The sequence below is a fragment of the Dermochelys coriacea genome, chromosome 10, assembly GCF_009764565.3.
Source record: "Dermochelys coriacea isolate rDerCor1 chromosome 10, rDerCor1.pri.v4, whole genome shotgun sequence".
NCBI classification, from domain to species: domain Eukaryota; kingdom Metazoa; phylum Chordata; order Testudines; family Dermochelyidae; genus Dermochelys; species Dermochelys coriacea.
The window spans coordinates 77,986,051-78,005,681 of NC_050077.1; the positions used below are offsets into that span (position 1 = coordinate 77,986,051).

The 19,631-nt window shown below is 39.4% G+C and overlaps 1 protein-coding gene across 8 annotated transcripts in view; it reads left to right on the top strand.

The window, feature by feature from the left end:
• ASB7 (ankyrin repeat and SOCS box containing 7) overlaps window positions 1-19,631 on the top strand; it is a 48,265-nt gene that overhangs the window by 4,453 nt on the left and 24,181 nt on the right. For 5 of the 8 annotated variants that reach the window (XM_043494602.1, XM_038418394.2, XM_043494605.1 and 2 more), the window contains 3 exons: window positions 8,283-8,386; window positions 12,241-12,501; window positions 18,488-19,093. In XM_043494602.1, the coding sequence (XP_043350537.1) occupies window positions 12,291-12,501; window positions 18,488-19,093 (817 nt within the window). In that variant the 5' untranslated portion in view covers window positions 8,283-8,386; window positions 12,241-12,290. The remainder of the gene's footprint in view (window positions 1-8,282; window positions 8,387-12,240; window positions 12,502-18,487; window positions 19,094-19,631) is intronic. The other 3 variants (XM_038418402.2, XM_038418403.2, XM_043494604.1) reach the window with 1 other exon arrangement.

Genomic DNA, 19,631 nt, shown 5'->3' on the forward strand with positions numbered 1-19,631 from the left:
TGTTGTAATCCCAGTTAACTGGTAACATACAATAGCATAGCTTCTAGGTCTATCTATATTAGAAAAATGACTCGCTGTTGACACTGGTTTTCTGAAAAATCCTTTTCAGACAATCTTGAAAATGTAAGTTTTAGATGAGACTAAGCTTTTTCCACAGTTATAGAAAGTATCAATACTACATTCTGTTAGAGTCTACTGCACTTTCTGAAATGTGTTGAAAAGGGTTTGACCCAGTTTTCACTAGCAGTCATATTTTTTCAGCACCAGTTTCAGAGGGGCTAGGCTATACTTTTTGTTGATGACGTTGGTCAACAATTGATCACTTTCCTAGTATAGATGGATTCTTAATGCATATTATCTGTGGTCAAACACAATTATTTATATGCAATGGCTAAACAAAAACTCCACAGCCATGCAAGTCAAATAAGATTTAGAAGATGATTTTCTAAAAGTACAATGAGGAAGTACTCTGTTACCTGTCATTCATGGTTATGGCATATGATCCAAATCATATGCTTATTGCTAATCATACTGTGTTTGCTGCACATATTCATTGTGCACCCATGGGCTTTTCTACATGAGGGAGTCTTGCACCAGTGTAATTTCACTGAAGTAGCTACACTGGTGCAAACCTGTGCTGTATTTTTTGTTCAGATCCTTAGTTCTTTGGGATTCATTCATAGGGTGAACAACAAGCATTGATTTTTTTGTTTGTGAGGCTCCTTTTTTAACATGAAATACTAATTCAGCAAAGGTTGTGATGGGTACAGTTTTGTGAATGTGGTTGCCATCAATCAGGGAATTACCTGACAATTGAAACTTCGTTGGGGACAAGTAATGAAGCAGGGTTAGAAACTGAAGGCCAAATCAGGATCTCTGTATCACAAGTATTTCCTAGGCAGAAGGAAGACTGCACACACAGACTTACAAGATAAGTAAGGTTTTTTCTGTTTTGCTTTCTAGTTATATAAAACTACCTTTTTTGTTTTTCTTATGCTGGACTCTTAGAAACTGGAAGACTTGCTGACTGAGACGGTCTTCCATTGTTGAGCCCTTAGCATTAGCTTCCAGAACTACGAATGAAAACCTGTGCTGTTATCTGCCCAAGTGGTCCATTGTACTGTTTTCACTCAGATTATTATAGATTCGTAGATACCAAGGTCAGAAGGGACCATTCTGATCATCTAGTCCAACCTCCTGCACAACGCAGGCCACAGAATCTCACCCACCCACTCCTACGAAAAACCTCACCTATGACTGAGCTATTGAAGTCCTCAAATCATGGTTTAAAGACTTCAAGGAGCAGAGAATCCTCCCTCAAGTGACCCGTGCCCCATGCTACAGAGGAAGGCGAAAAACCTCCAGGGCCTCTTCCAATCTGCCCTGGAGGAAAATTCCTTCCCGACCCCAAATATGGCGATCAGCTAAACCCTGAGCATATGGGCAAGATTCACCAGCCAGATACTACAGAAAATTCTTTCCTGGGTAACTCAGATCCCATCCATCTAATATCCCATCTCAGGGGATTAGTCCTATTTACCCTGAATATTTAAAGATCAATTAATTACCCAAATCCCATTATCCCATCATACCATCTCCTCCATAAACTTATCGAGTAGAATCTTAAAGCCAGATAGATCTTTTGTCCCCACTGCTTCCCCTGGAAGGCTATTCCAAAACTTCACTCCTCTGATGGTTAGAAACCTTTGTCTAATTTCAAGTCTAAACTTCCTGGTGGCCAGTTTATACCCATTTGTTCTTGTATCCACATTGGTGCTGAGCTTAAATAATTCCTCTCCCTTTTAGGACATTCTGAAATGAGACTCTGAGCAAATATAAATCTTTAGTTGAGATCTTTGGAGGATGAAACAGGTTATATAAATGCTGCTTATTTTTATTCAGCATCAGCTGTGTTGTAAGTATTCTAGGAATGATTGGATATTTCAGTTTGTATCAAAATATTCTCTCTCTCTACTTGTTGATTCTCGTTGAAATGTCACTATTCGGATATTTAAATGATAGAAGTCACATGTTCATGTCAGTTCCATGGGAAATTACAAGCAGCTTTAATGTGATTATGATTTCTTGGAGGCAATTATGCCCATGCAAAACTTGTATACAAAGAATCTTCATTTTTTTTATGAGTGATATGTTAAAATTATGTACGTATCATGTCATGTAAATTTATATTTGCTCAGGATTGTGCTTGACTCGAGGCCAAATTTTCATGTCAATTATATCCTTGCTTCTCTCTGTCTCTCTCTGAAGTAAATAAGAATTGCACCACTGGACCTAAGAGGAGTGTATAGGACTTGCACCATCTATCTAGGGATCTCAAAACACTTGGCAGACTGAGCCAGATTCACTTTACAGTCCATCAGTTTAGACTCTCATGGAGATTCTGAAGGAAGAGGTTGCAGCTGCACAAAACTGTTACAACCTTCCTTATACCAAGGGAGCCATAAGGGCCCAATGTGGCCCTGTCTGGGAAGGGTTTATGGCCTTGGATTCCTCTCGGGTGCTTCTAATAGTGGAACTCCAACAGCAGTTAAAGCTGCCCATTTCCTTGGCAGGAACCATGAGGTTGATTAGCAGGAGAAGCACTGCCTACCCTTGCTGTTCTCCAGCACAGGGGTCTTGAATTATTCAGGGAGATGTAATTTACTAATTCTTTCAAATCTGGCCCATAAAATAATCCTTACAACATCTCTGTAACATAGATAAACATATAGGTACTTACTTCACCCATCATTGAAATGCAGCCACCTGTGGAGTGTAACAACACAACAGCTGTTTAACAGTGCGTAGCAATGCCACACAGCAGTTTAAGATGGGAATAGGCTGGCCAATTGAAATTTCTGGGGGAATTTAAATAAGCAGAAAGTAACTAGAGGAGTTGGAATTTCGCCGGAATGCTGGACTACAATGTCACTATTCTTATAGGAAGTGTTATGGGATCTTTAATGACCACTTGTGAGGACCTAGGTTTTTTTTGTTTTTTTGTTTTTAAAGTTGGGTTTGAAAGACAGTAGTGCAATGTCCCAATAGTATTTTGGAGGATTTTTTTCACTATTGATTCAGAGATTAAAAACAGCTCCCAATGATTCATCAGTGGCACATCCTGAGGCATTTAAATATTACTTGGTGGTCTCCCTTTCATGGACTTACCTTTCTAAGCCCTACCTAGCTTGAAGTCTGACTGGATCATAGCACAGCATGTCCATCATGAAGTACAGCAGGATAATAAAGCCTCTTAAAATGCTGCCATCTCATTTTTTGTTTGATGCTTGTGAAAATGGGATATGATAGGAATGGTATTGTAAGTAGTACAAGAATACAAATGACAATGTGATAGATGCAGAAAGACGCAATCCCTGCCCTTAATAGACTGCAGCCTAGGAAAATGAGCAACAATTGAAGGGTGATGGAGAAGTGCAAAATATACTGTCAAGCATAGACGTTTTTTAGTGTAAATAAATTGCCATTTAAACTAGCCAATATTAGCTGGGCATCTTCTTGTAATGAGCAAGTGGGTTCTGAGGAGAGAACGTTGGTCATGATTTTTTTTTTAAAATAATAGAAAATAAAGTGCTATTGGATATTTAACTTTAACAATAGACAGATAGGATCTTGACTTAATATCTCATGTGGACATAGCGATATCATGTATAACAGTAATATACTACTCATGTTAGTGTGGTATTAAGGTGCCAGCAATAAAATAAGCCACAGGCCTGCTGCAGAACCTTATGGCCTGGGGATGATTGCGACCTATTTTGCCATCTGGATGCACAGGACACTTCAATAACTTTTGCTATCAGATCTCATTTTCATGAACACTAACTTCCTGTAAGGGGAAAACCTAATAAGAGCTGTCAGAATTTTCTATATAGTTTCCATTTAGGTTCCTTTCTTATTTAATACGGAACGTATTGCTGTAGAAAATTCTCAAATTATAATCTCTGCAACAACATTAGAGCACTCATTGGTATCAAGACAAATTTGCCAGATTTTGGTTACCATTCTATTTCTGATATAATCTAGTCTGGTGAAGAATTTTAACCAACCTTTGTAAATCCTTTTAATAGGTGAACTTAAGTTATTGCACTCAGTAAAATCACTCTTCATTAAATTTCCAGATCTTACTTTTGCCGTATGCAGCTTATTTTCCTCTGGGGAAAAAAAGCTTGTGTTTTTAGTGGAGAAAGCTGTTACCTTGCCTCTAGTTTGTGAAATCAGTGCAGTTCTAATTTATATCAGCTAATAGAAAATGTGTGGATTTTTAAAGTGAAAATCATGCAAAAACAAAAAGAGAACTAATGGCTGATCAGTGATGCACAAACAAGTTTAGAATGTGATCGAATTAGGTCATTGCAGTGTGACTTTGAGCAGGTCTGTAATCATCTCTCTAGTTGTGTGATGCTTTTTATGCATTGAAAAGCAAAAATGTAGTGAATGATAGGGTTGTTGTGGGGGTGTTTTCCCCTCAGTTACTTTTAGAATGCAAAAATTTAATCTTATTATGTTAAAAGTTTCTGCCACTTAATGTAAGCTAAAATTGCACATCTCTTGTAACTATTTTGGTCCAGCTCAGTGGCACAAAGCAAGAAAAAAGCCACGTTCTTTGTTTTATATGATCTACTACATAGTGGAACAATTGATGCTTTTAATATTTATTTGTATTACTGTAGTGCCTAAAAGCCCTAGTCATGTGCCAGGACCCCATTGTGCTAGGCTGTATACAAACACAACAAAAAGATGTCCCTGACCTAAAGAGCCTCCAATCTAAGTATAAGACCAGCAACAACAGGTGGATACAGATACGTGGGGAGCACAAGAAAACAAGGAGACCATATTGGTCAGCATGAAAGACAGTGATCTCAGCAGCCTAGCCATTGGCAAGCTTTTTGTAGGCATCGCGGACAAAGAGCAGTTCTGAATAAGGAAAGCGTGTTCTTTTTTCAGAGTAGCAGCCATGTTAGTCTGTATTCGCAAAAAGAAAAGGAGTACTTGTGGCACCTTGGAGACTAGCAAATTTATTTGAGCATAAGCTTTCGTGAGCTACAGCTCACTTCATCGGATGCATTGATGTGGAAAATTCTCAAATTATAATCTCTGCAACAACATTAGAGCACTCATTGGTATCAAGACATATTTGCCAGATTTTGGTTACCATTCTGTTTCTTATAATAATCTAGTCTGGTGAAGTATTTTAACCAACCTTTGTAAATCCTTTTAATAGGTGAACTTAAGTTATTGCACTCAATAAAATCACTCTTCATTAAATTTCCAGATCTTACTTTTGCCGTTTTGCTGTAGCTCACGAAAGCTTATGCTCAAATAAATTTGTTAGTCTCTAAGGTGCCACAAGTACTCCTTTTCTTTTCTTTTTGCTTGTTCTTTTTGCAGATGTTCATGGGGAGCTTCTCCCAAGCATGAGGGACAGCATGGGAGGAAAGCAAGAAGGAGCTTGTTTGGAAATGTAAAAAGTGGTTGATGGAGGTTGGCATCATGTGTCAGTCGGAAGGGGGAGTCAACATCTTCATAATGAATGGTAAATGGTAGGTAGAGTAGGGATAGGCTATGAGTGACCTTGAAAGTGAAGACAAGTAGCTTTATGCTTGATGGGACAGAGAAGGGGAAGCCAGTGGAGGGATGCAAGAGAGATGTGACATTGTCAAAGTCACAGATTAGGAAAATGATCTTTCCAGCATTCTGAATGGATGAGAGCAGGCAAGGTTGCATTTGTCCAGGCTTGAGAGAAGTATGTCACAGTAATCGAGATGTAAGATGATGAGAGCCTGGACAAGGGTTTTAGCTGGGTGAATGGCTAGGAAAGGCCCAATCTTAGAGATGTCATACAGAAGGAACTGCAAGATTTAGACATAGCTTGGATGTGAGGACCTGGAGAGAGGCCAGAATTGAAAATGACTCCCAGGTTTCGGGCCTGAGTGATAGGTAGGATGTTGGTGTTGTCTGCAGTGATTGAGGGAGGTAATGGGGAAGACTTTGAGCGAAAAATTAAGAGTTCTATTTTAGTTATGTTGAGCTTGAGTTGACAGCTAGATATCGACAAGAGATGTCTGAGAGACAGGCTGAGGTTTTAGTTTGGACTGAAAGATAGGTTTGGAGTAGACAACTTGTGAGTTGTCTGAGTAGAGGTGGTGGTTGAATTCATGTTTTTGGATGAGGTTAACCAGAGAGAAGGTGTAGAGGGAGAAGGGAAGGAAACCAAGGAGCCCAGTTGGGCCGTCACAGAAATGGGGGATGAGGAGGATCCTTTGAAGGACACGCTGAAGGAGAGATTAGAGAGCTAAGAGGAGAACCAGGAGTTGGCAGAGTCACAGAAGCCAAGGAAGGATGAAATTTAAAGAAGAGGACGCATGGTCAATGGTGTCAGAGGTGGCCGACTGAATCAAGAGGATCAGGCTTTGGTGAGAGTGGTAGCAGTGGAGTGCAAGAGACAGAAGTTGGATTGGAGAGAGTCTGAGATGGAACTGGAGGAGAGGAACTCCAAACAGTGATTTGTAGACAGAGTGTTTAATGAGCTTAGATAAAAGGGAGATGGGGCAGTAGTTGGAGAGGCAAGTGGGGTGAAGGGTGGGGGTTTTTTTAGATGGGAAAAACTAAAGCATGCTTGTATTGCGAAGTGGAAAAGCCAAAGAAGAATGAGTGATTAGAGAAGAGTAAGAGAGGGAATGAGTGTGGGCACAAGGGCACTCAGGAGATGGGATGTGGTCATTGGAGCAAGTGGAGGAGTTAGAGGAAGTGAGCAGATGAGAAACTTCTGCATCTGTGACACAGAAGAAAGAGGAGAGAGTTGTAGGAGAAGGGAAGGCTGGATGAGCAGACAGGAAAAGTCACATGTTTTGTCAACTTTCTCTTGGACAAAATTTTCAAGAGAGAAGTGGAGGCAGGAGAAGGGAAGGTTTTGAGTGAGGAAAAGGTGGCTGGTATTGTGGGCATGGGATTCACTGAGTTGGAGAAGTAGAGTTGTTTAGCTAGGAAGATGGCAGAACTGAAAGAGAAGAGAATGAATTTGTAGTGGAATTTGTAGCCTTGTCACAGAATTTTCATCAGCGATGCTCCATAATAGCAGAGCAGCAGAAGAGAAAGTGAATGGTGAGGATGAGCTAGAGCTGGGGTTGGCAGGGTGGACCTTGCGATGGGAAAGAGAGATGAGAGAATCAAGGGTTGTGAATGAAATATGGAGAGAATTGACAACCATATCAATAGAAGAAAGAGGAGAGTGCTGAGAGAAGGTGAAATATCATCAGTGCCTATGGACTGACAGTCTCAGAAGGAAGACTGACAGGGTATTGTGGGAGAGGGGAGGAGCTGATGGTCAGAGAGGGGGGAACTCGGCAGCAGAGAAATCGGAGAGAGAGCAGTGCTTAATGACGTCCAAGTCAAGTGAATGGCCCTTTTAGTGAGTATATTGATCCTATAACACTTTCAGAAGTTGAGTTTTGTGTTCTGTTTAATAAAAATATCCCCAAAGTATGTTCAGGAAAGTTTGAATAGGCAAAGCCTTGGTTTAGTTATGATTCCAGGGATTTATGTGTTGCAAAGGTTCTGGTCAGACAAAGCATTGATATTGCACTTATGTGCTGAACCATATTAAATAATAGGCCCATGAGGGGGAGGGGAAGTGGAAAAGAAGATGCAGATATTGTACCTAAAAAGAATGGTTTATCCCTTAAGTCCTAACATGTAAAAACTAATTCACCAGTGGGTAACAGTGATAGCTAGGATGGAGGGGCTAAACTTGTCCTCCAGTTGTTTTCAGACTCTACATCCTTTGGGTTGGGTGCATGGAACTATGGCAGTAGAGCCTACTTTATCCTTTTGGCTGGATTTGCATCTGCTCATATTCATTAGCTGGGGGTGAGGAGGATTTCTTCTTCCCTGGTTGAATCCTCAGGAGAGGACTCGGCTTAGTTTTTCACTGTTCAGTTTACTGGGGGAAAGAGAGAAACGTCTACCTACACTCATACTTTTCCAAAAAAATTCTTTATTGTTTTCTTCCCCTCCACCAGGAAAAAATATCCTGGAAGACTGACTGACGGTGAATCAAAGTGAACTCCAACCTGGGCAACCAACAGACTATCTGTCATAACAGATAGACATCTTATAAGAACTGACCTGATACTTGGTACCTCTTTCAGCATAACAGCATTATGATGACATGAGGTTACAAACCAGGTGCAATGTAAAAGCAGACAGACCCTTTCTGTTTAATCTATTTTTGTATCTAACAAGAATATATTATTCTTTTCAAGGGATAGCAGCTTGTTTGAAATGTTATATGGGCCCACAAGATTATGTACAATGAGGAGCATGAAGAGTAGAACACACATCAAAAACAGCAACAGCTTCCTGTAAGGTAATATTTCAGGAATGGATTGAATTCATCCAAGCTGTACGTGCAACTCAAATAACTTGTTTTGCCATCTATTTGCATGATGCTGTACAAATCATGGCAAGTGGGAATTTCCAGGTACATCTTATGTCTCTTTCTTGCCACTTTTATTTGCATGAAGAAAGCCTGTTTGTGGTAATCCACCCACATACAATTTCTATTCTAAGGGAGATTAACTATAGTTGCAAATATTAAATGCGAAATGGTTCAATGCTTCCATTAGCCCTCTCTCCCACTCCGAAGTTTGATACCCTAAACAAGGATTTTGAAAGAACTTTTGAAGTTAAAATGAAAGTAGTTTCCAAATTGGTGTGTGTTTACAGCTGTCCTGAAACCTCAAAATGTTTATTACCCTAACATGGCATAATCTGAGTTTCAGTACTGGTTGAGAGAGTGAAATGTAAATGTAAAGGCTCTACAAGTGGTAAAAGAAGCTGCCAATGATTTAATTTGTCTTTCTACTCTGCATGTGTTTGGTCTAGCTAAACTGAATAATACCTGCTGGCTGCAAGCAGCATGTGGGGCCAGTGCCAGCTTTTTATAACACTGCATTACAAATATTCCCACCAGCTGAGACTGCAGCAGCACGATAAGGATCTCTACTTCTTATCCAGCTGCCTTAAAAGATATTTGGAAACTTAGTCCTGATGCCTTAAAGAGAGGTTCTCATTTCTTTCCTCCCCTTCTTTCCCGAAGTACCTGTCTCTGTAGTGTTTGGGTGACTAGCATGATACTCATCTACCTTGGGATAATGTGACCTAAAAGTGCTGTTCCTCTGCAAAGAGATACTGTAGAAATGGTGATGTGTGGTGCATTTTGGTGATTTCCATAACCATACATCCTCATTTTGAGTAACAAGTTTTAATAACTTCCAGTTTTGCAAATTCAAACTCAGATCAGAGTGCCAAGCTGCATATATTTCCCCCCCCCCCCCCTTCCTCTCCCCGGCTCATACATATCACCACTCAAGGTTTTTCTAGTCAGTTTCTACCAGCAGTTATGCTAGTGACCCCAGTACCTTCAGTAGACTTGCACAAATGTAATGAAGGGAGAATTTGTCCTTGCAGTTCAATTTTCATTAACAGTACTGTTTATATGTGATCCAGGGCAGAATCCAACTCTCTCTCTGGGAGATGAGTTGGCTCTGAAGTGCTAAGTGGAGTTTAAAAAAATAAAAGGAAAAAAAATGGCTTGGAACCTGATCAAAAGCCCAATAGAAAGACTTCCATTGACTTCAGTGGACTTTGGATAAGGCCCTTTGTCACTAGATTAAGCAAATTTGATTCTGAATACATGCCAGGAGAAGAGTAAGTAGGTGGTTTTTCATAACCACTCTTCTTACCATAAGCACAGACAATATAGTACATACTACTAAACAGCTGCTTTTTTAAAGTGTGGGAGTTAAGACAGAAAAAAGGAAAAACTGGAAGAAGGAAATAAAGTAATAATGGTAGAACAGAGGATGGGACACATGGCAGAGACATTACAGGGATGTGAGGGGAAAGACTGTCGAACCTAATAGCTCCAAATCCCAGCATTCTTTGATTGATCCAAAACCTTCTTTCATGTGCTCTTGCCCCACTTCCCAACTATATTCTCATCCTGCTCCTTCTCCAGAAAAAGCTTTAAAAAATTCTTAACTGCATTCTACTCCTGTTCCATCACTTACCCTGATGATTTATTTCATAGGTCAGTTACTTTATGCTTGAAATCCTACTGTTTTAAGACATTGACTAAATAGGAAATTAATTTGTAGCTTTTAACTCTTCACCATAGTGAGCTTATGTTATTAATGCCTTTAATTGAAAACATCTTGTACACCATGCTCAGCACATTAAAGGAAACTAGTATAAGCAGTACTTAAATACTTGAGCTCTGGTATCCTCTTTAGTGACCAGTATTATCCCAAGGGAGCATTTTCAAATGGGAGGGAAATATCCAATATGTGCCCTCTTTACAAACACTTGAAAATTCTTATATATTCTTAAATAATGCCACAGTAGAAGAAATCTTAAGCAAACTCGGAAACTAGCTTCTCTCCAACAGCTTTTGTGTGAACTTTTTAGTTAATCATATGCCTATCAAAATGGGAACATACCTGTTATTTCTAAATCCAATCTGTATCTAGGTGGCCTGTAACTTCTGAGTTCATCTCATATACTCTTTCTTTCCACATTCTTTGCCACAGATGGTTCCGTAGGCAGCATGCACATTAGCAATAACTTCTTGTAACAGACACAACCTTACTGAGCAAAGACTAGATATCAAGGCCCTTATACAGAAAGCATTGCAATGTTTGACATTCTAACTTTTCTCTCAACTGTATGTATATCTGGAATAGTAGAAATGGATGGCCAATGAGAGTATCGGAAATTCATTGAGAGAATTATCTCTTGAATGACCTATAAGCAGCTTTAAGCCCTTTATTTAACATACATAATTTGGCCTATATAAACTGTAAGGTGGTATGATGTAGTTTGGCAACCTTGTTTTAAAGGGACACTGTAAAGTTGTTGTTGTTTTTTTAAAGAACTAATTTTTAAAAAAAATTATTTTGTTTGAGAACTTTAGCCTTTAACCTTATTGAAGTCTCTTTCTGAAAAGAGCTCTTCCCTAGCTGTATTACCCCCCCCCCCATATCTGAACATCTTCTGAGTTATCTCTTGTTACTCAGCACTTCCCTTTCTGATGCTGATGCTTATTTGCTTTCTTCTCTTAAGCCCTCCGTAATAGGACTGCCTCTCTATGGGATATGATATGTAAAAACAAAAATGCCTTATCGACTGTATCTGCTGTGAAAAGCTTTGTAAATATCTGAATGATTGTTTTGTCATGTCCCTAGCTATTAGCAAGTAGGTCTAAAGTTTCCTCTACCTTTCATATCTTTCACAGTTCATGTTCTAATGAGTATTACAGGCAATATGGTTTTGGTCCCACTCTCTTTCTATGCTACAGTGTGATAACCACAAAATTAATCATGGTAGTATATGTGTTCATTGGAGTTTTAATAATTTATTTCAACGGGTATACCGACAGTAGTTCTGTGTTCATGATCTTTTATAATCTTATCTTCATATTGAACCCTCACAATAGGAAGGTTCTTTACAGATTTTAGTTAATAATAAGGATTTCACAATTTAGAATCATAACAGATTCCTGGCCCTAATCAGGAATTAATGTAATGCTTACATTTTACTGTTTTTTAAGCACTGCACAGTCATCGGAACATTCCTGTTAGGTAGGTTACATGAGAAGATAAAATAAATTAAATGATGTGTTCATTTATGTAAACTTGTAGATCTTGTAGGTAACAACATCTCTAAGGGGAGGAAGGGGTGGCAAAAACACCTAGTAGATTATCTTGTCTGTTTCTCTGCCAGTGCCATAAAGTACTTAATACGTTCTTCTACTTCAGGTACAGTTGGCATGGTATCTCCAGAACTGCAGGCATTGACCATCATGTTAAGTTTAGTCACTGAGATTTTTTTTAAACCTCACTTATTGTTGATTATTCACTATTATACACTGTCATTGCAGTAAAAAGAACTTTGTACACTGTAAAAGGCATCCCAAAATGTGTAAGTATCCCTTTCTGTTGGGATGAAAAAATTAGAAACCCTACAGCTATCTCTCTTCCCTCGCCTTTGTGTCTGACTGTCTTTGATCCTGTGATTATAATGGTCTTAGTTTGAGTGTGTATTGTAAGAATTGTTGCATGGTGTCATTTTTAACAAGTGTTCTTGACTTTTTTTTTTTTTAAGGCATCTTCTCTTTTTCAGTCCCTGTTCTAATTTATGTATCCTCTGTGTTGATTAAAGCTGAATAGTGTGACTGCATGACGCTTTTGTAAGAAGCAGACTCAGCTAGGATGTTACACCATCACTGTCGGAGGAACCCTGAACTACAGGAAGAGTTGCAGATTCAGGCTGCAGTAGCTGCTGGGGATGTTCACACTGTGCGCAAGATGTTGGAACAGGGCTATTCTCCAAATGGTCGAGATGCCAATGGCTGGACCTTGCTTCATTTCTCCGCAGCAAGAGGGAAAGAGAGATGTGTTCGTGTATTTCTTGAACACGGAGGTGAGTTGCACAGAGATTAAAAGGTCTTGGTTCCATTCAAAAGTCTTCCATTTCCAGATTGGTATCAGATTATTTCTGAAGTAACTTTCTCATTTTACCTCATTTGTTTCTTGGGAATGGCGCTTTTGTTTCTGTCTTCACTCCTCCGCACTACTTGTTTTGGATGTTGGCTCCATGAGCTGGCAAACTGTCTAGCCTTTTATCTCCATTCTTTAGTTCTCAAAATTGTCAGGGAGGAATTACCAAAATGAATAAGCAATTATAAAAGTAAGAGAATTTACGGCACCTTTTTTAAGCCTTGTCTGCGCTACAAGGGAGATGTGCTCTTAATTTGAGTTCGCAAACTATAGATAAAATCCTAGTAAGTGTCTAACACAAGGCAGTTTGTAGTTTTAACTTGAGCCAGTTGGTCATGTTAAAGACTAGGCTTCCCCACAGACTTTTCACATGAGTTATTAGATCAAGTTAAATTATAAACTGCCTTGTCTTCACTAGGATTTTACCACACATTCGCTAATTTGAGTTACACATGCTCCTTTTTTCAGAGTGAAGACAAGGCCATATTTGTAACTATTGATTTGAAGGGTATAAACATCAAAGACAAGTAATTGGTTAGCATAGTATAAGAGGGAATCAATAGAAGTAAAGTTTTAAGGTAAATATCACTCCTGATGACTTCTGTCAAAACATGGAAGTCTTTTAAGGAAGCACTTTTTCTTGAGTCACTTAGAGGTAATTGAGGCAAAGCACATCACTAATAATAGAGAGTACTGCAAATGTACATAGTACTTAGTACAGAAAGCACTCCTTACTTTTAGTCTTTTACCAAAATTCCTACACTTTGGAGGTCAGTGGAATGAACTTGTCCTTGCACTGCACAATGTACAGAGTGGGAGAGATGGGTGTGCCACATCCCCAGTTAGAGCGCTGCCTCATTAAACTTTTTCTCTGCCAGAGAAGGGCTAGATGGAACTCCTGAACTCCCTAACACTGTTCTAAATCAGACAGATAGTTTGCTCAATTTTTACTATCTTCCCATCCCATAGAAACTCACATGAACCATCTGATTGATTAATAAAAACTACTCACATGAGTAACATTGGATGAGATCAGGCCCCTAGTTTGTGTTGCATTATTTGACACATACATATATATTACATTACATTTAAAAGAATGTTATTTAGGTTGCAAAGTCAAGCAATTTAAAATTGGAAAATGCCACATTAAAAGTCAGAATTTAAGTTTCATGGGCAACTCTAAATCTGGCATTTCCCAGTTTTCAAGTACTTGATTTGAGATATATAAAAATCTTCTCAGTCTTATAAATTTGACTTTCTTTCCAGATCTACAAGCTCTGTAAACTTGTCTTTTCATTTTTAGTACATCCTCTTATAACCATTTTCCTATAAATGCTACTGACTGGCTGCTAATTTTCCTTTTTTAGTTATTGCTTTTAATAAATCTATTGCCAGGTGAGAATTATCTGTAATGAAATAGCCTAGTGCTGGCAGCAGTGTAGAATGCAGTCGGAGGAATTGGAAAGTTGAGTAACTAGGCACTTGAAGAGGGAGAGACTAACAATGTGGGAGTTGGTCATCTGGAAGTAGACTGACCATTGTATCAGCTATAAACCATCCAGCTCGTCAGTGTATTAGTTGTATATAGAGTTTATAGAGTGAATGGTATGTTAGTGTTTTCCTTTATTCATGCCAGTCCTTTGGCCCAGACACAAGGATGAAACCAGCAGAAGGAGCAACCAAATGCAAAGAGAATATACCAGCCCAGCAGAGTTACAAGGTATTTCTTAGCAATTTGATGGCATGATAGAGATTGGGACAGAGCAGTGGAGAGACTTAGTCTGCAAGGAGAGTGGAGAAAGCAGCTCTTTTTCAGTATAATGAAAGCATGATGACAAACAGAATCTGCAGGAGCAATCTAAGCAGCAAGGAGCAGTGCTCCTACTGGAGCAGCACAGGGAAAAGAGAGGGGCAGAGTTGTTCACAGAATCATAGAAAATTAGAGAAGCCGTCTGATCCATCCTCTTAGCCAGTGCAAAGTTTTTCCCTCTGGTATATTTGTGCTTTCCAAATTTCATGCTAAGCCATCGTGTGTGAAGTAAATTAGGGGAAGAATTATGCTGTGCTAATGCCCTCTGAATCATGGCCAGCTAGGATCTTTAGGGTGCAGAGCAGTTACCTCTTTTATGTGTTTTATATTCCAGTAATACACTAGGCGAGTAAGAACATTGTTTGGCTATCAAAGTAATGGTGATAAGACTCGTTGAAACCAAAAGGAATTTAAGAAACTGCTGAAAATTCAGAGTAGTGACCTAAAGGAGTTTCTGTTCTATGAAAATTTGACTACACAACATCTAAATCTAGTAAGGCCTTACAGAATCTAGGAGAAACTAGAAGGTGTGAAATATTGTTCACCTAGACTAATTGTATTTTTGTGGATGAAGATTAGTGCATTTCTTGAAGCTTCCTTGTGCCAGTATTGCCTTAGGAAATCCCATGCAGGCAGCACTGTGATGAGTCTTTCTGAATCTTGTGGTTAGGGGTAAGTCTCTGGAAGCAAGCAAGCCTGAAATAAAAGGAGTACACACCGCTACCCGTCAATGTAGCTACCACCTCTCGTGCAGGTGAATTGGCTCTGCCAACTGGAGAAGCTCTCCTGTCGGCATAGCAGCATTTTCCCTGAAGAGCTACAGCGACACAGCACCACTGCAGCATTTTAAGTGTAGACTTGCTCTTCATAACAGTCCTGTGACTTTTTGGTGGGGGAACGGAGAGGAAAGAGGAAACCCATCACAAGGAGTCTCCAAACGGATTCTTTCCAGATTTATGACCAGTGGCCGTACAACAAAGCTCACTCTCCAGAATTGGACAGTTACTTAAGAGAACAATGCAAACAGAGAAACCTAGAATGAGCAAGGTTATACATTTGACTTCAATACCACAATGTTAATTTTATTGTGGGATGGTAGGAATGGAAAAACCTTAGTAAGTGCTTTTGATCCTCCCAATGTGCAGCGCATAATAGTTTGTCCACAAGATGGCAGCAAAGCACTTCCTTAACAATAATGCTCAGTCTTTTCGGGGTTTTTTTTAATGATCTGACTGGTTAATTGAGTAGAAAATTGGTACCAGTGGTCCAGTAAAAACCCATAATCTTAACGGGAATTAAAATATCATTACCATATGGTGCTGTCCATCATATTGGCTTTCATAAAGCTTAACTGTCATGTGGCTTGTTTACACAATTGATTGGATTCCTTTACTTTTTCCAGTGATATCTCTTACATAGTTTGCTACTTCTTGGCTGGACTTTATATAATTAGGAGGAATTGAATTGGATTGAAGGTAGAGGGGGAAGAAACACTTACAAAAGAGTGGCCTTGTTTGAGAGCCAATGGTGTTAATTCAAAAACGCTGCTAGTGCTAATCTAGGTGAGTCTAGAAACAGAGATACCATAGACTTATTACATCACTGTAACAGGTATGCCACAACCCTGTTAGGTTTTTAAGCAGGTGGATAGAATGGATCAAACAGAATGGAGTGGAAGTGATTTGAGAGTGGATCTAGAATGTTGGCTGAGCAGTCTGGAGCTAGGAAGTCTTAGAGCAGCTGACCCAGGGAAGAATATTTTTTCAGCTGATCATTGATATTTTTAATATTTTTTTTTTGTTTTTTTGTTTTTTTACATTCTGCAGTGGTGTGGGCTCTATTTTAGAGCAGGTTGGGAAAGATACCAGTTGCTTCCTGCCAAAACAGGACTGCTCCCTGCAGTTATCTTTGTCCGGTTTCATTTTTAAACTTCTCAGTTTAAAGAAGCTCAGGCTTCTGCTGCTTCTGTTGAGAAACTATTCCACTGTCTAATACAGCTCACTGTAAGGAATTTTGTCCTGATACTTAATCTAAACTTGTTCTTAATTTCATCTCATTATGTCAAGTTACCCCCTTTACTTACCTCAGGCGGCAACACTTCCCGTTCCTTAATACCCTTTGTTGATTGTTCCCCCACTGCTCTGTTTTTAATTGCTTAGGCATGCTATGCTTATTTGGCTCTCTTAATCTTTCCTGTTTTTATATTTAAAAAAAAAAAAACAATCTTTCAAGCTCCCTCATCGTTTTTGTTGCTCTCCTCTGAATTCTGTCTGTCTTGTCAATATTTCTGGTGAGGTGATGCCCATAACTGATTCCAGGTGTGGGCACTTGAGACCCATATAAAGCAGAACTTTTTTGTCTCCATTCTGTGACTGGATTCCTCTGTATATTTAACCCAGCGTTACATTGACCTAACTTGCTGCCAGATCATATTGCAAACTCCCCTTGTACCTTCACAGTAGGTTGGAATTTGAGATTGGGCTTATTTTACTCCCCAGGCTGCTAAGGATGAAGAACACACAGTTGCCTGGAGGGGGGGGGAGGGAGGAAGGAAGGAGAGGAGAGGATAGGGGATGAGGGGATGTTTATCCCGAGCAACACATACAACACCCAACATTGGAAGAGGTGTTGGCAGCCTCCAGAGGGAGCTATGTTCTGTCCTTTGACCTTCTGGAAGAAGGGTCACTCCATCATACCCCTTTCTGCACCCCTGCCTCCCCTTTCCCATCAAAACCCTGGATTTATGGATGGGAAAAATGCATTGAATGAAGTGACAGGGTGCAGCAATGTGGCTGTCAGGGTTTTGCACAGTCGAAATGTATAATGTGATAGTGTCAAATTAAGGCTGGTCTTCCATGTGGACAGCACCTCTCTTTACAAACCAGGAGACCCGGGTTAGGAAATAGACTCGGGTTTCCAAGCTGTAGACTGGTAGAAATTGAGCACATTACGAAGTGATGCACATAGGTGAAGGCGGAGGGAGATGACTCTTTGCCTGCCTTGCCAGCTGGATAAGAATGGTAGTGGGACAGGCTCCATAGTCCAGTTAGCTGGCTAAAAGTAAGATAAGTGCATGTGAGTAAAGACTTGTGAAAAATAATTTAGGGTGCAAGGGGTGTGACTCTGTGTCTAGGAGTGAGGAGTGGAATTAGTTAACTTGGTCTGGTTGATTTATATTTATTTTTGTATCTATATGTAATAAATAAGAGAGCACACGCATGCTATTTGAATTTCTGTGTGTTGAGGGGAGGGTGGGAGGAAACTATCCAATCACTTGTGAATTTAGCACTGCCATGTCTCCTGATTTTTTTTTTTCCCCCCGTAAGGGGATGCTTACATTCTTGTAAAATCTTAAATTTTTGTAAAACTATAAATTCAGAACAGACTTTTCATCTTATAAAAACAGACTTTTATCAAGATGATCTGAAATAGCATATATCTTACATGCTTTGGAAATCCTACAGACCACAGAGAAACTTTTTACTTAATACAGTATTACACCCTAAAAACAACACCATCTTGCCAGACCACAAAACATCTGTAATTTGGGACAGCAGATGTTGCTACACATGCTTCTTTTTAAGACCAAGAAGTAGCACAAGGGAAAATAAAAGAGAGAGAAAGAAGCACAACATTAGAGCTGGAAAGGAACTGGATGGACAAAAGTTTGAGCAATTAGCTTAAAAGTGATAGGAGAACTATGCGTGTGTTTAAACATAACTTCATTTTTTTTCTTGTTGATTACCTTTATTAAACGAAATAAATCATTTGACTCTGCCTTAAAATAGAACTTAGGCCCAGATTTTTAAATCTATCTAGGCGTTGCTGCATTCAGCATTGCAACACCTAACTGATTTAGGAGTTTAAATCTTATTTTCAAAAGGGATTTAGGCAATTTTGGTGCCTAAGTGAAGTAATGCCTAAATACTTTTTAAAATCTTGACCCTAGTCTATAAAAGCAAGAAGTAGTTTGAAGCATGTCAAACTATTTCAAGATTTACTTGAAGAGTAACATTCTGCTGTTTTATTTTATTTGGTTTTTTTGGTTGCAGTCTTTTGTATTCTAACTTTTTCCCTTTGTTTTGTATTTTAACTTTAGCTGATCCCACAGTTAAGGACTTAATCGGAGGCTTCACTGCTCTGCATTATGCTGCCATGCATGGCCGAGCAAGGATTGCACGCTTGATGTTGGAATCAGAATATAGAAGTGACATTATCAATGCAAAAAGCAATGATGGTTGGACTCCCCTCCATGTAGCAGCCCACTATGGCAGAGACTCATTTGTCAGACTCCTGCTGGAGTTCAAGGCTGAGGTTGATCCGCTCAGTGATAAAGGTACTACACCGCTTCAGTTAGCCATTATCCGAGAAAGGTCAAGCTGTGTGAAAATCCTTCTGGATCACAATGCCAACATCGACATTCAAAATGGTTTCCTGTTACGATACGCTGTGATCAAAAGCAATCACTCTTACTGCCGAATGTTTCTTCAGAGAGGGGCGGATACAAACTTGGGCCGCTTAGAAGATGGACAGACACCATTACACTTGTCTGCTCTTAGAGATGATGTGCTTTGTGCACAAATGTTATATAATTATGGAGCAGACACTAACACAAGGAACTATGAAGGACAGACTCCATTGGCTGTTTCAATAAGTATTTCTGGAAGTAGCCGACCTTGTCTGGATTTCTTACAAGAAGTAACAAGTATGTATGTAAAAAAAGTTAATCAAAGCAAGCACTGTCCTTTTTGGGGGTTGACCTCATAGAAACATTTAATCCTGGCATCTCACTGCTAGTTAAATGTGTTAGAAAGTTCCTGGGGGTGATCGTGGGCGAAGCTCATTTACTGTCCTTCTCAGGAAAGGAGCTAACACTGAGGGCACCATATTTAAATTAACTTTGTTTAATTTATATATATAGTCTGGAAGCGTTCATCAAAAGATTTGTATGGTGTCTGTAAAATCCAGCTTTATTGGAGCTGGCCTTAAGTGCGAGCATAACGTGGCTTCTTAGGATCCTTTGCTTGTTTCAAATCCTGGAAAAAAACTTCAGCTTACTGTCTCATCTGGCATTAGGACCAGAGCAGGAGGAATTTTATTTGTTTGTTTGTTTGTTCTCTTCTCCCCCCCCCCCACCCCTGACAGCAACGTGAGCCTAGTTGTTTTCTTCTGCCTGTACCTGTTCAATATCTGGGAACACTAGACTTACTGAAGTATCCTCCCGTTGTAAAAAGCTTTTGACT